The following is a 13,448-nucleotide window of genomic DNA, read 5'->3' as shown; positions in this document are numbered from 1 at the left end:
TAGACAATGATCAGGATCAGCGATATCTGATGGAAGGAGATTCTGGTTGTCATCCTTGGCAACGACGATAAGTAGGAGTATGAATCTGGCACCGAAGAGATCACCGGCGAAGGAACACAGAGAGACAGTCCAGCTGGTCATACATGGGAGCGACGATGGAGGGACTATGAGTTCAGTGCCGAGGGGATTTCTGGTGAAGGGAAGAGAAGGAGAGTTTGGCTTCTCGTTTTTGGGAGTGGCGAAGATAGGGACTGAATCTGACAGTGAGAAGATCTGTAGCAAAAGAAAAAGTGATGCCGACAGTAGAGAAGAGAGTCGAGAGAAGGTGCTCGATGCTGTTGATGACGGCTTCAAGGGACGTCCGATCGTGAAAGGGAACGACAATGCGATCTCCGATGGAGAGAGGATCGACGATTAGGATCAAAGATAGAATAGGATTAGGACTTTCACAGAAGTAGATGTGCCAGTGATAGAAACAGTACCAAATTTTGAGAGAATGAAAGAAAATGGGCCTGGTGGCTTCAATCTAGACCCATTAACCCATTATCTATTTTAGGGATAAAGATGTAATTTCATAATTTATATTAATTTTTAATTTATAGAAATCTATTTTTAGCTAACGGTGTTAGAATTGTCGTTACGTGGAGGGTAGTTATGCAAAAATAAAGTTTTATAAGGGTATATATATATAATTTAATTTAAAAGGGTATCCATGTAAATTTGAATGTCTACGAGGTTGTACATTTAAAAATCCCATCAACTAATAATGTTTAAATAATCTAAAATAAATAATATATTATAATACTTAATTTATGCAACACTGGGATAGCATACATATCTAGGTTGATATCCATAATTAAATTATAAAAATAATATAATAACAATATTTAATTAATAAATACTTGCTTTATAATTTATATATTATATTTATATTATTAACAAAAGGGAGATAATATAGACCAGTCCAGGAAAAGAGGATTATCTCACCATCCACTTCGTGATGACTATTTCAGACCAACCAAACACCAAAAGTATGGAAGTGACTTTCTATAGCTTCCTTAAAAAAAATAAAAATAAAAAATAAAAAAATGAAAATGAAAACTTTCTATAATATACAACTGAATAGCCAAAGCTATGAAAATTAATAAGGATTAGTTACTGGTACCATTTCAAAGTTATTTTCACTGGCAGGCTCTGAGGAGAACTCACTATAGGCTGATGAAAAAGGTACCTTCAGCATCCGCATTGATAAAGAAAGCTAGCATAGGTGGAAATCCTTCCATCTAGATTTTTCTAGTCCGCTTGCAAAACTGGCTATTCAATCGGCTAAGTAGTTTGCTTTATGAAGAAATTAATAATAATTCAATGCACTCCTCCCATCATAAGAAATTAATAAATTTATTAGGCTACACCTTCGGCCACAGCCTATTTAAAGGTAAAGGTGCGGCGGAAATTATGTGGACCACCCAATTTGGAATGCAGACTGGCCTTGGAAAGCTATTTGAGGGATGGGAATCATGGCAACTTTATATATATATATACACACACACATATGTATGTATGTATTTATATAGATACATACATACATATCTGTGTGTGTATATATATACACATACATACATATGTGTGTGTATGTATCTATATAGATACATACATACATATATGCGTGTGTATATATATATATGTATGTATATGTGTGTCTGTACATACGTGTGTATATGTGTCTATATATATATATATTTGTTTCCATCGGTTGATTTTTTGTTGGATAAGATCTGGCAATTGCCCATCTCTTTTTCCTTTTATTTCCAACCTTACCATTAAATCATGATGTACACTTGCAAGATAAGTGGGTTTTACTTTAGAGACTACAGAATAGAAGAGAGACATTAAAATATGAAAGTATTTGCCCGCAGGGCAACCTTGCTCCTTCTAAAACTTGGTCCCTGTTACGTGAAGGGATCTTTCAATAAAAAAAAATAAGTTCGACCAAAAAAAATAATAAAAAAAATAAGTTGGTATAAGTTGGCCGGTCGAGATGGTGTTAGTGGTACACAAAGAGGTCGCGTTGCATTAAAGAGAGCGATTACCTTTGACGGAGACCCAAAAGATAGAATTTTAAAAAAGCTAAGTCTGCTTTTCAGTGGATAATGGAGGGTCTCTCTCTCTCTCTCTCTCTCTGCTGAAATAATGTGTTCGTTGGGGCTTACTGCCCCTTTTTGGACATGTCATGATATTTCAATGATATGGGGGAGGACACCATGGATGTGGACCTGACATCATCTCCGGACACTGTAGCTCCAAGGGTTCGATATTGTCAGGCCAGACAACAATATTGTAAACATAAATGTAATTGGTAATATTTTGAAATCCGGATAGTTGATCACATAGAAAGCTCACTAAGCCAGAGGTTTGTAGCATTGAAACACTACATCCAAAAAAAATCTTTATTTAGATTTTTTAATTTTATATAAAGATCTAAAATTTCTCTTCAATATATAATCGATGTGAAATTAAATATACGATTATCTAAATTATTATATTTTTTTTCTATTTAAACTATTGTATCCTCATCAAATTAAAGATCACATTCAAATCTAGTCATGAGTACTATAATTCTAATCATAAACACCACAATCAATTTATAATCATTCTAAATGAATCCATACTGTAATGTTCATTAATTCATAAAATTAGAAATTCAAATAATACCTTCCAATTAATCTTTTTGAATAACATTTTGGATTGTTACATATAATAATAAAAATAGATTTTCAAAATTGTCTTGCTTAGTTTTTATCAAATAAAGTTTTCGACATGCTAAATATACTGTAGATCTTATAGCCCATGGATTCATATACATAAAATACCTACGGAGCTATCACCATATAATCCACTTATTTTCAGAGAAATAAAAACATTTAAAAAATATCTATGATTCTCCAATAGATCTTCCATCAATACGTATAGAGCACTATCATGAACCGTATCTTGTTAAAAATCTTCAACGACTCAAAAGACCATTATGTAGATCAAATAGACGAGCAACAGTTCCAAAAAAGGAAAGGTGGAAAGCCCACTATTCCACTAAAACACCTTTGTTCTTTAAATCCTATGTGTCCCTATAAGCACAAATAAAATCCCACAAAGCTATTTTTCAAAAAGAGTATTGATGAAACTCTATCAATTAAAACAAAGATGATTAAAACTCAAAACATCAGAGACCCATAAATAGAAGAAAGAACGAGGCACACAGGTGGCAAAGTCCCTCCTAACCATCGTGCTTCAATGCAAGCCAATAGTTCAATCGCTGGTTCTTTTGTTCCGGTTTTTGGAATAATCTGAACCATCACCGGGCCGGTTGATGGTTCAACCGATTCATCCGGTTCGATTTTCAAAATATTGGTAATTAGGCCTCATCTTAACCCGAGGCCCCAAGGTCCCAACGCCGGGGCCTACAGGCCTGAACCCGGAATTTCCAAACCATTTTCTGGTTCGTGACAAGTTTTACAGGCCCTTCTATGACCACTTGTTGGTAGCTTTTCTTACAGATATAATTAGCGCAGTAGGAGTTCTAACTTCTACGGCACCGTTTGGAAAGGGGACAAATGGAGTTTATGCCCTTCATCCTGCGAATAACTCCCAAAAACCTTCAGCTACCAGGTGGATAACTACAATCCATTTATCTCATCAAACACTAATTATTACACTTATACAGGGACGGGGTACAGTATACACCGAGCGTTCCATGCTACAAGTTTAAACCCGGTATAACTTGGTTTTAACCTCTCCCTTATACCCTCTGTTATTAGTGAAAATGACCAAATTAGGATGCCGAAAGGACAACTCTTCTCCAGCGACAATTAAGGTCGAACAGATACTTCCATGACCATTTTGACAGCAAGGAATAATTATGATCCAGGAGATTTCTAACACCAGGTCTCCCTCAGCCTCCGCCTTGAAAACGACATTCCAGTTTACCAAGCAATGGAATCTGGCAATCTGATGATCTTTTCCTTACCTGAATTATAGACTGACAACAATACCCATCGATATCAGTTCATTATTAACCGTCGCAAAGTGCTTCTAGAACTGCCTCTTTCCTTCTCTTCCACATGTCCCACCATGCAACATAAAGAATAATTGTCCAAGATTAGATGAGCGCACAGTAGAAATCTGAATCTCCCTGTTCATTTAAGATATCAGAAACCTTCATGTCTGATCTGAAATCATCATCATATCCTACATATAACCAGTGAATAGAAAAAAATTGAAACAATTGATCAATGTATTGGGTCCTCCATGAGACAGCCAATCTTGCATAAATCTTTGATTCACATCATTGAGAAGTTGCATCATCCACCAGACAACTTGGAAAATAAGTGGTATGTTCAATTAAAAGTTCATTATGTCACAAAACCTCGGTACCAGAAATTAGCTTTCAATATAATGTGAATGTAGTATAGACATAAGCTCAGACGCAACCTGATTCGGAGGAATGATACCTCACCTATGAGTTGTAGATTACAATAGCTGAAACAACACTTGATGATTAGTGACCAATGATTTGCACCAGCCTTCTAGACAGATGGATTGGCTTTCCAATGAATTCACTAAATGGACTGGTGGAGATGCCACAGAGTTTGTGACAACCTGGTAAATCTTGTATGATGGAGGACACCTGAAATAGGTGTATGCTGAACCCAGTCTTAATTCCGATCCTTGAGGAATGTCAAGCCATTTCAATATTTATATGGGTAGTGACAAAGTCATTGATTCCTTGCCGTTGCCATCTAAAACTTCTAATGACAGAGCTCTAGCAGTCCTAACTCCTACCCTAAGATGAAGTCAGAAACCAGTTCCTCCAGAAGGTCTTCAGTCAACATCTTCTCTATCTCTCTTCCAATTGTATCAACATTTTCTTCTGTTCCCAACCACCTTGGTTCCACAACCAGCTCCTCCTGATTGCTGGCTATCTCTTTCCGTTTTCTGACCACGATCCGCCACACCCTTTCAACAAGACCCTCACGGTCCCACATGGGCTTACACCTTTTTGAGACCAGCCACGGCTGCAGATCCATGCATGGGGCAACCAGATCCACTAGAATGGAATTTATAAGATCAAACAACAGCTTCCTTTCTGATGTTGACCACAAAGCCAGCACATTGTACTTCTTTTCAAGTTTGTCAAACACACCTGGACCTACAGGAAAATCCGGTGAGTAGAATGCATCAGAGAGTCTACCCTGATTAACTCCATGAACAACAGATTCAATGAGCATGTCAAGCAGGTATGAGAAGTCTCTGTCATCATCATCCCTAAATGCTTGAAGCATTGATCCTTTTGGTAGTGGAGAGTGACAGCATGCAACAGTATCCTCATCGCTCATAAGAACCTCTGGTTCCTCTGCACAGGTGTTTGCTGACTCCAGCTTAAGAAGTCGAAGTTGCATTCGAAGCTCTGAAACAATTATATCATATTTTAATGGTCACAAATGTCCAGAGTAGGGTATTTGTAAAAAAATTAATAAATTGACATTTTACACTTGCCTTTAAGATCTGCACTGATTCTCTCAAAGCATCCTGAACTAGAAGTTTCTTCTTCAGATGGAGGCTCTAGAACAGAGATTGGACTTGGCTGTTCACACTCCTTAGAGCTAACAGGTGGCCCTGATTCCATTGCAACATACTTAAGGGGTAGGGAATCCACTTCAGGATGGTCAGTTGATGTTCCCTGAAGACACAGAATTTGTTACTTAAGAAGAGAATGGCTACGTAATTTTAAAAAAAACACAACTACAAACTGCAATAACTTTTTCAATTTTTTTTTTTTAAGAGTTAGGTAATACTTTGTCGTAAAAAGTTAAATGGATCGATAGAATTAATAAAATAGGCAACAGAGTATCACATTAATATTGTAACCACAGAACCTAAAATTAATAAGTCAGCAATCCTATGGGAACAAGAGAAGTTGGAAAAGAAGGCATAAAGAAATAAACAGGTATGACTAAAGATCAAATACAAATACAAAGTTTTGTGACAGAATTGTTGATGGAAAACTGATAACATGTTTGCTATTATTTAGGCCTAAAACTGTGCACGTGCTCACTAGCATGCTCATAGTCAGACATATACATGCATGCAGTTCTTGTTTGAGACAAAAGGGATATAAATTTAATATTCCATTTCATGATAAGACAACCTTGTATCAACAAAAATTCATGTATAAGTCATGAAGGTCTAGCTTCGAGCGTTTTTCCATTCCATTGCAATCAAGAATCCACAATATCGAGAAGAATCACAATATTAATGTGAGATATATACCTTTACAGCAAGTTGACCAGAATCCAAGATTTATAAAGATATACAATTGACATTTAACAACACAAAAGGTGCTCCTCAGTACCAGAATCTGTACCGGTAAAATTCTATCATAGTGTCGATATGCAGTATAGTACAGTATAGTAGTGTTGGTATAAGGCGGTATAGCAAACCAGTACAATATGGTATGCCCCATACCGGATGGTATGGGGTGGTATAGCAAACCATGATCCATACACATAGGCTGGTCAAATGTATCAAATATGACAACACTCGAGCAAGCATAAAAAATGATACTGATTGCAAGGAAGAAGACAATAGCATCCCTTTCTTTTAAATCACAAAGATTCTGATGTACCAAACATAAGCATCTGAAACATTAAGAAACCCATTATTGTGTATGGTAGCTTGTTTCTAGCATTATACAGATCCACCACAGCTGAGTCAAGGAAACTACATGATGCACAAAGGATATAATTACCCATACATTTTGTTGATGAGTTTAGTATGAACCTAGATATGGTAAAGAGCAGATTTTATAATTTGAAAGATATACAATTTGAAACACCAGATAACATTCTTTGATGGATAGAAGGATGCCAAGTCCAATTGCACGCTAGCCAATAACTGGCTCAACATGCATCTCTAGTAACATAAGAAAGAATAGAGAAAAAATGAATATGAAACAGATGACTTTCATTATGAAAAGTGATCAAACAACCATTAGAAAAGAAGAACTCACAGAAAGCATCATAATTGATGCTGCAAGAAACCATTAGGAAGAACAAGGATTGTATAGTTTAGAAAATTAAACTTTACATAGGACTAAAGCAAGAGTTCGGTGACTTCAAACAAAGTGAAAATGTAGACAAAACACATCATGCTACAAGTAGCAACAGAAGTCAACTTATGCTAATATATGTATAACAAGTGATGGCTGGGTAACCAAAAGTAAATAAATTATGTGAGATAATACAAACTTATTATGGCATACAATTCAATCAGGGAAAAAGAAAGATGAAAGGAGATGAAATCATATTAATTTATTATGTTTCTTTTCATCTGTTGCACTAAGAGAAAGTGCTATTCAAGTATCACAGTTCATGCAAGAAACATACCTCTATGACTATATCGTCCTGATTATGAGCAGAAAGTCCTTCATCATCCGATAGCATGTTAGATGCTATCCGCTGCTGCACCTGCTCTTCTTGAGCTGTTGGAAGCTGCATTACATCTCTACACCCAAGAAGCATGGAACTCTCAGTCAGATATTTTCTGTCAGAAAGAGCATCATCAGGGTGTGCAGGTCGTACAGGCTCCTCTTCATCAGGGTGTGCAGGTCTTACACGAATGTTATTCCTTATTTCTTCTGAATTCACATGAATCTCTTGTTCCGGCAGCATAGTTTCCTCTCCATAAGAATCAGACAACTGAGGCTTGTTACTGCGATTCTTAGAGCTCCTGCTCAATGGCCTCCGTCTGCAAAAGTCGCCATCTGAAGAATCATCTGGGCCCATATTAAGTACATCCTTGAGCATATAACAATTATTGTTTCTACCAACTCGCTTTCTGTTGCTTAATTTTGGACTTCCATAAACAGTGGATGAAGCTGGAAGAGACTTGGACCTTGTTAAGTTTCTAGAACTCCCATCCTTCCAGCCATCTTTACTGCTGATACCCAATGGACAATCCCACATCCCAAGTATCTCATCTCTGGCCAGCTTTTCATCTGGAAGTTTCTGAACAACTAATGGATCCAGAGTGCTTTCTCTGTCAGATAAAGCAAGCATTTCACCCAATGTGCTCGAACCTCTAGCAACAAGTCCCACCTCCTGATACTGGTGGGTCATTTTCCATCTTTCTGACAGGCGCTTTCTAGCTTCCCTGCTCACCGATGATTCAGTTGAATATGATGATGAGGGGCTGAAATTATTACCCCAGACACCGCAGTGGTCGGAAGTTCGGCGAAATGTCTCAGAGTTGTTGGTCTTGGATATGCCTGACAAAATATGTGAGCTTTCAGTCCCAGTGTACATGTTCAGTCCTCGTGCAAACACTTTTTTGTCAATGCAACTTACATTGCGCTTCATATGTTTTGTAACCTCTCTAGCAATTTCTCTTGAGCCCTTCGCCTTATGCCCCAACATTTCCACATTATCAAACAACCTCTGCTGTTCCATATATGACTCGTGAATTCCAGATAATGGATATTCCCTGTGCCTTCCGTATCCCAGCTGAAAATTCTGATGGGTCAGTGGAACAGCTTCTGCCATGCTTTGGACCTTCTCAAGGCTTGGTTTCAAAACAACAATCCGAGTGGGATGATCAGAAGCTTCAGTTTTGCCTGCATAACGTGACTTTGACATCTTATTTGGAAGTGAATCATTGAGATCTTTGGAAGAGTGACTAATAAGGCTAGTCGAAGGTTTCCTAAAAGCATTGTTAGCTTCTTTTCGCATACAAGTGAACCTGTCAGAATTTCTCTCTGATTTAGAGCGTACTTCACCGCTTTCATATTTAGTAGTTTTAGACGATTTTAAAATTGTGATGTGGCTGGCATGAGAAGATGGCAGTGCATGATTCAGATCATGGAGATGCTTCGTAAATAAAGAATCAGGTCCTTGAAGAAATTCTAGGAAAAGATCCTTATTTGAATCTAGGACTTCCAATGCATCATTAAATTCCTTAGAGTTCTGAAGCACTTCATCAGTTGAGAGACGCTTTGCATCCATGAATTTCTGCCTTATCAAGTCCATGTCAGCATCACTTCCTTTAGAGCTTACCATCCGCTTTCGAACAGGCTGGTTCTTGTGTCTCTTAACCTTTGATGTATCCATGACTTCAAAAACATCTTTGAATTCTTGGTGCTCATCAATGCTATTTCTGCACGAATGGTCCTCAGAGCATGCACATTTCTCTTGAAACCCTACAGATGATGCTGTCTCGAAACAACTATCCTTATTCTTCTTTTGTTTGTGGACCATCTGAGGAGGAGGCAGTGTATCAAGACCCATCAATCTTGCTATTACACTTGGTGATGGATGTCTAGTTTCCATCTCTTTTGACATGTCTTCATCTATTAGTGTTTTCATAGGTGTGCTGTTGGCTTTCTTACAAGAGCTCTGCCTGAATTCAAGGGCAACCTAGATGAAAACATTTAAGTCAGTCAGTACTAGTAACTAAGTAATACACAAGGGCATTAGTTGAAAACCTGGAAAACACACTCACACACACACACACACACACACACAATTTTCTCTTGCAATCACAAAAGGGAAGTGATTGAAAAAAGATACAGTTGATAGTGAACATCAATTAAATATCATAATGCCCGTTACAGATTATATAGGAGCAGCACATTACTTTTGTAATGATAATTGATTCCATGGATGTGACTCATGCTGATATTTCATCAAGCAAACACCTAACCAACTCACTCTCTTGACACTTGAAGGTTTTATCATTCTGCATATCATAAATTATATCAAAAATTCTTAAAGTTTTGTTACCACTGACTTGCTTGATGCTTCCTTGCATCAGGTATCTATGTCAGATAAGCTTAAGGTGGGGAAAGCACTTACAGAATTTTCTTCTATTGAAGAGCTACCGCGACAAGAAGAATCCAATGCTAACTTTGACGCACTTGTTTGTTTTTTTAATTGAAAATTTCCTGAAATAAAACCTTCTCACTATAAGGATTCATCAAACAGCAGCACTTCTAGGCAAGAAAATATAGATAACAGTATATGTCAGTGCGTCATTCACAGACAATGACTCTCTACAAAACTAGCATAATAAGAACATTCAATGTATAAAATTTTTATCCAGGCAAATATGGAAGTCAAGAACCTCTAATTGAAAATTCAAATGGATGGAGAAATATGAAAGAGCGAACAATCTTCATCCATGAAAAGCTACCTCTAGTTGGATTTTGGTGGAAGAAAATATATAAGCATTTTGCCCCTTGATATACAATTAGAAACTTTTATTCTTCATATTCCAGACAGGTCAGTAAAATGAAGTTAAGGTTCAGAGAACCATAGACATTTTAAGTGTTATTAATTAAGTTGAGAGCTCCAAAGCAAATAAGCAATCTAAGAAACCAGTAATAGTTTGCATAAAAATGGTTGAATAAGCAACTACTATGCATAAAATTCTTTGACATATGAATAAAGCCCATTTTGCCTCTTAGCTTTGAATGTCATAATTTGTCTGTGTCCATGATCATAAAAGAATTCCTATAGTTCCTCCAAAAATCATACTTGTTCACGTGATGAACAAGAGCAGCCTTGTCAGCTTCAGATTATTTGTTTTCGCACCTAATATTTTGGATGAATTCGAGCTCTACAACTGCACACCATCAGCGCTGATACTATATATTTGGACAAACATCAATCCCCACTGTTAATATCATAATTGAAGCTATTACAAGGACAGGCCATACTGGCTAACTCCACAGGACCCAATCAATATAATTTCTCTGTATAACAGAATGATGGTGAGAACAAATTTTGACAAGCTACTATGGCAATTACAGTAACAGTCACATAGATCGTCTTAACGCTAGCCATGTTCCGTCACTATTTATTTTGTTATTTCTTTAATCTGCCTCCGATGAAGAAAAATAATACAATCCTCCCAGCCTATGTATTAAAAAAGAACAACTTGGACAGACCTAACCAGAATCCACCTCAGAACTTAAGAGAGTCAAAAAAAAAAAAATTAACTCGATCAGCGAAATACCAAGTCTCACGACACAGCAGGAAGATCTCAAATTTCACATTGTCCCATTTTTCTTTTTTTAAGGAGAAAAACGATACAAGAAATTTCACGAAATTACTCAAAACAAACAACATTTTAAAAAAGACTCATCACGGAACCCTAGACTTCTATAAACGAATCCCCGCCGACAGCTTCTTTAAATAAAATTATTTAAAAAAAAAAAAAAAAAAAAAAAAAAACAACAACAACAGCTAGAAGCCTAGAATCGTAAAAGTGGAAGAGAGCATGGACCTCCGCGGTCACCGGAGACCGGCTGGAGCTCGGAGGCGGCGATCGCGCTGGCCCCACCCGCGCCACCGCCCGGTGGGGCTTCTCCCTGACTCGCGATCTGGTACTCCGATACATTCCTCACGCCCAAGAAAAAGATCTTCAAGGAGTCGCTCAGGAAAACGAGCGCCTCAGCTGAGGAACGAAAGATAGCGTCGAGATCGGCGCCTGAAATCCCTGAAGACCGAGCTCCGAGCAGCCCAAGCCCAGCTCCGCCGATCGGAAACTATTCGATCTCGAGAACCGATATGTAGAGAGGGAGAGAGAGAGGCGAAGGAGGGAGGGAAAGCTTTTTGGGGTTTGGAGAGAGAGGAAGCATTAAATGAGGGCGTTGCAAGGGAGGAAGACAGGAGAGCCAAAAAAACAAACACATTCTCTTCCGCTTCCTTTTGTTACCGTTTTAATAATTAATATTTTGAAATTTTAAACGACCCGGGCCCCGCTCCCGAGTCTTCCGACACAAGCCAGGGCGCGAAGCGCGGCATCTCGATCCGTCCGTGAATACCACCGTATCCTGCAGGCACGTGTACGAAAATTCTATACGGACGACGGATCTGCCGTCCGTTTTGCCTCCACTTGGTGTCCGCACATTGAATGGAGATACGGACGCTTGTACTGGGTGCACGCGTGTCGCGTGCGAGGAGGAAAGAGCAGGAGAAATTATCGCCTGCACTGCGTGCATCAGCGTGGCCGCGCACGGAGTCAATCACAACCGTTGATTTTTGTGATACGATGCATCGAAATGCGCGTTTTGATAAATGGAATCCATAGAATTCAGCGGTCGTCATTGGCTGTGTTCACGCCACGTGGTGCATGGAGGGGCCGGTTTGGTTGGGCATCGGTGAGGAGGGTGTTTTTGGTGATTTGGGGCGAAAGAGAAGAAGACAAAAGACGGAACGGGTGGGTCACGGACAAGGCGATGTCAACTGTGCTCTTTATATTTTTTTTCTTTTCCTCTGCTCCACAGAACGGTAAGCAGTCATTAACTAGCGGAGAGCCGGCAGCCATTGATTTCTCTTTTTTTTTTTTTTTGGTAATACAGAAAAATATTATATTAATTTCCCTTTTTTTTATTCAACCTGGAAGCTAGCTTCTCCAGTTTAGTAGATCTTTTATTCTGTGTTTTTTTAGCCAGTTATCATTGAAGCATTCGATCTATCTCTTTTTTTTTTTTTTTTTTGATAAAATTTATCTCTTTTTAATTTGAAAGATAACACCTTGCCATAAGCTAAAAAGATTATTGACTTTTTAAGTTGATTATCTACGTTAGCTCCTTTTTAAAATTGATTCATATTTATTTTTATAAAATTGTTAAAAAAAACTTCATAATTTTTTGGAGCCACGTGCTCCTATAAAGATAAGTAACATTGCAAATAAAAGAGCAATTTATGTAGCCAACCATGTTAATTTTTTAATTTTTATGATTGCATTTATTGTAAAGTGATATGATGAATTTGGTATACCGAAAAAATAAAAAGAAGAGCAAGATAAAGTAGCTTGGTGAGAAGAAAGAAGCTAGATGAACTATTATTTGAAAAAATTTTATTAGTTTTGATGCATTAGTTTTTCATACAGCAGGAACATTCTAAATGGGTGCTTGATTTGCCACTTCTATTGTTATTGCTTAGGATACCGTCCTACCAACTGACGTACATATTGCTATTTAATTATATGGTCCCACCTCGACAGCACACATGGACTTGACTATATGACAAATAAAAAAAGAAAGAAAAAACAAAGTTACCTGCATATAAATTCCAAATGAACGGAACCTGACCCGTAGTTCAAGAAGAGGCCAGGGACGAGGAGAGAAAATTTTGAAAGCAAGAAGAATCACGAACCATGTATTCTATTATTTGTGTCCACCGCATTATACGGGGGTAATTACATCAACCTCTGATTCACGGCATCCGCTGAGCCTATCAAAGTCAAAAAGGGACGGAGTGTCTTTTTGTCGCCATGTGCACTGGTCTGAAAACTGGCATCGGGACACTCCATGTTCCGCTCCGTTTAATTCTCACAGCTGAAAGCCATCAGTTTAATGTACATTACCTATATCAAAAATATATAAAATATTA

At 37.8% G+C, this 13,448-nt stretch overlaps 1 protein-coding gene across 1 annotated transcript; it reads right to left on the bottom strand.

Moving 5' to 3' along the window:
- Nucleotides 1–4,317: 4,317 nt before the first annotated feature.
- Nucleotides 4,318–11,726, bottom strand: LOC105044504 (uncharacterized). Its single transcript, XM_010922434.4, is given in 6 exon segments — nt 4,318–5,461; nt 5,551–5,734; nt 7,440–9,464; nt 9,903–9,991; nt 11,335–11,403; nt 11,406–11,726. Coding segments are annotated over 6 exon segments (3,039 nt in total). The 5' UTR covers nt 11,449–11,726; the 3' UTR covers nt 4,318–4,832.
- Nucleotides 11,727–13,448: the final 1,722 nt, after the last annotated feature.

Source organism: Elaeis guineensis, chromosome 5 (genome assembly GCF_000442705.2).
Source record: "Elaeis guineensis isolate ETL-2024a chromosome 5, EG11, whole genome shotgun sequence".
NCBI classification, from domain to species: Eukaryota; Viridiplantae; Streptophyta; class Magnoliopsida; order Arecales; family Arecaceae; genus Elaeis; species Elaeis guineensis.
Note: the sequence above shows the minus strand (reverse complement) of the source record. Positions and strands in the feature narration are given on the sequence as shown.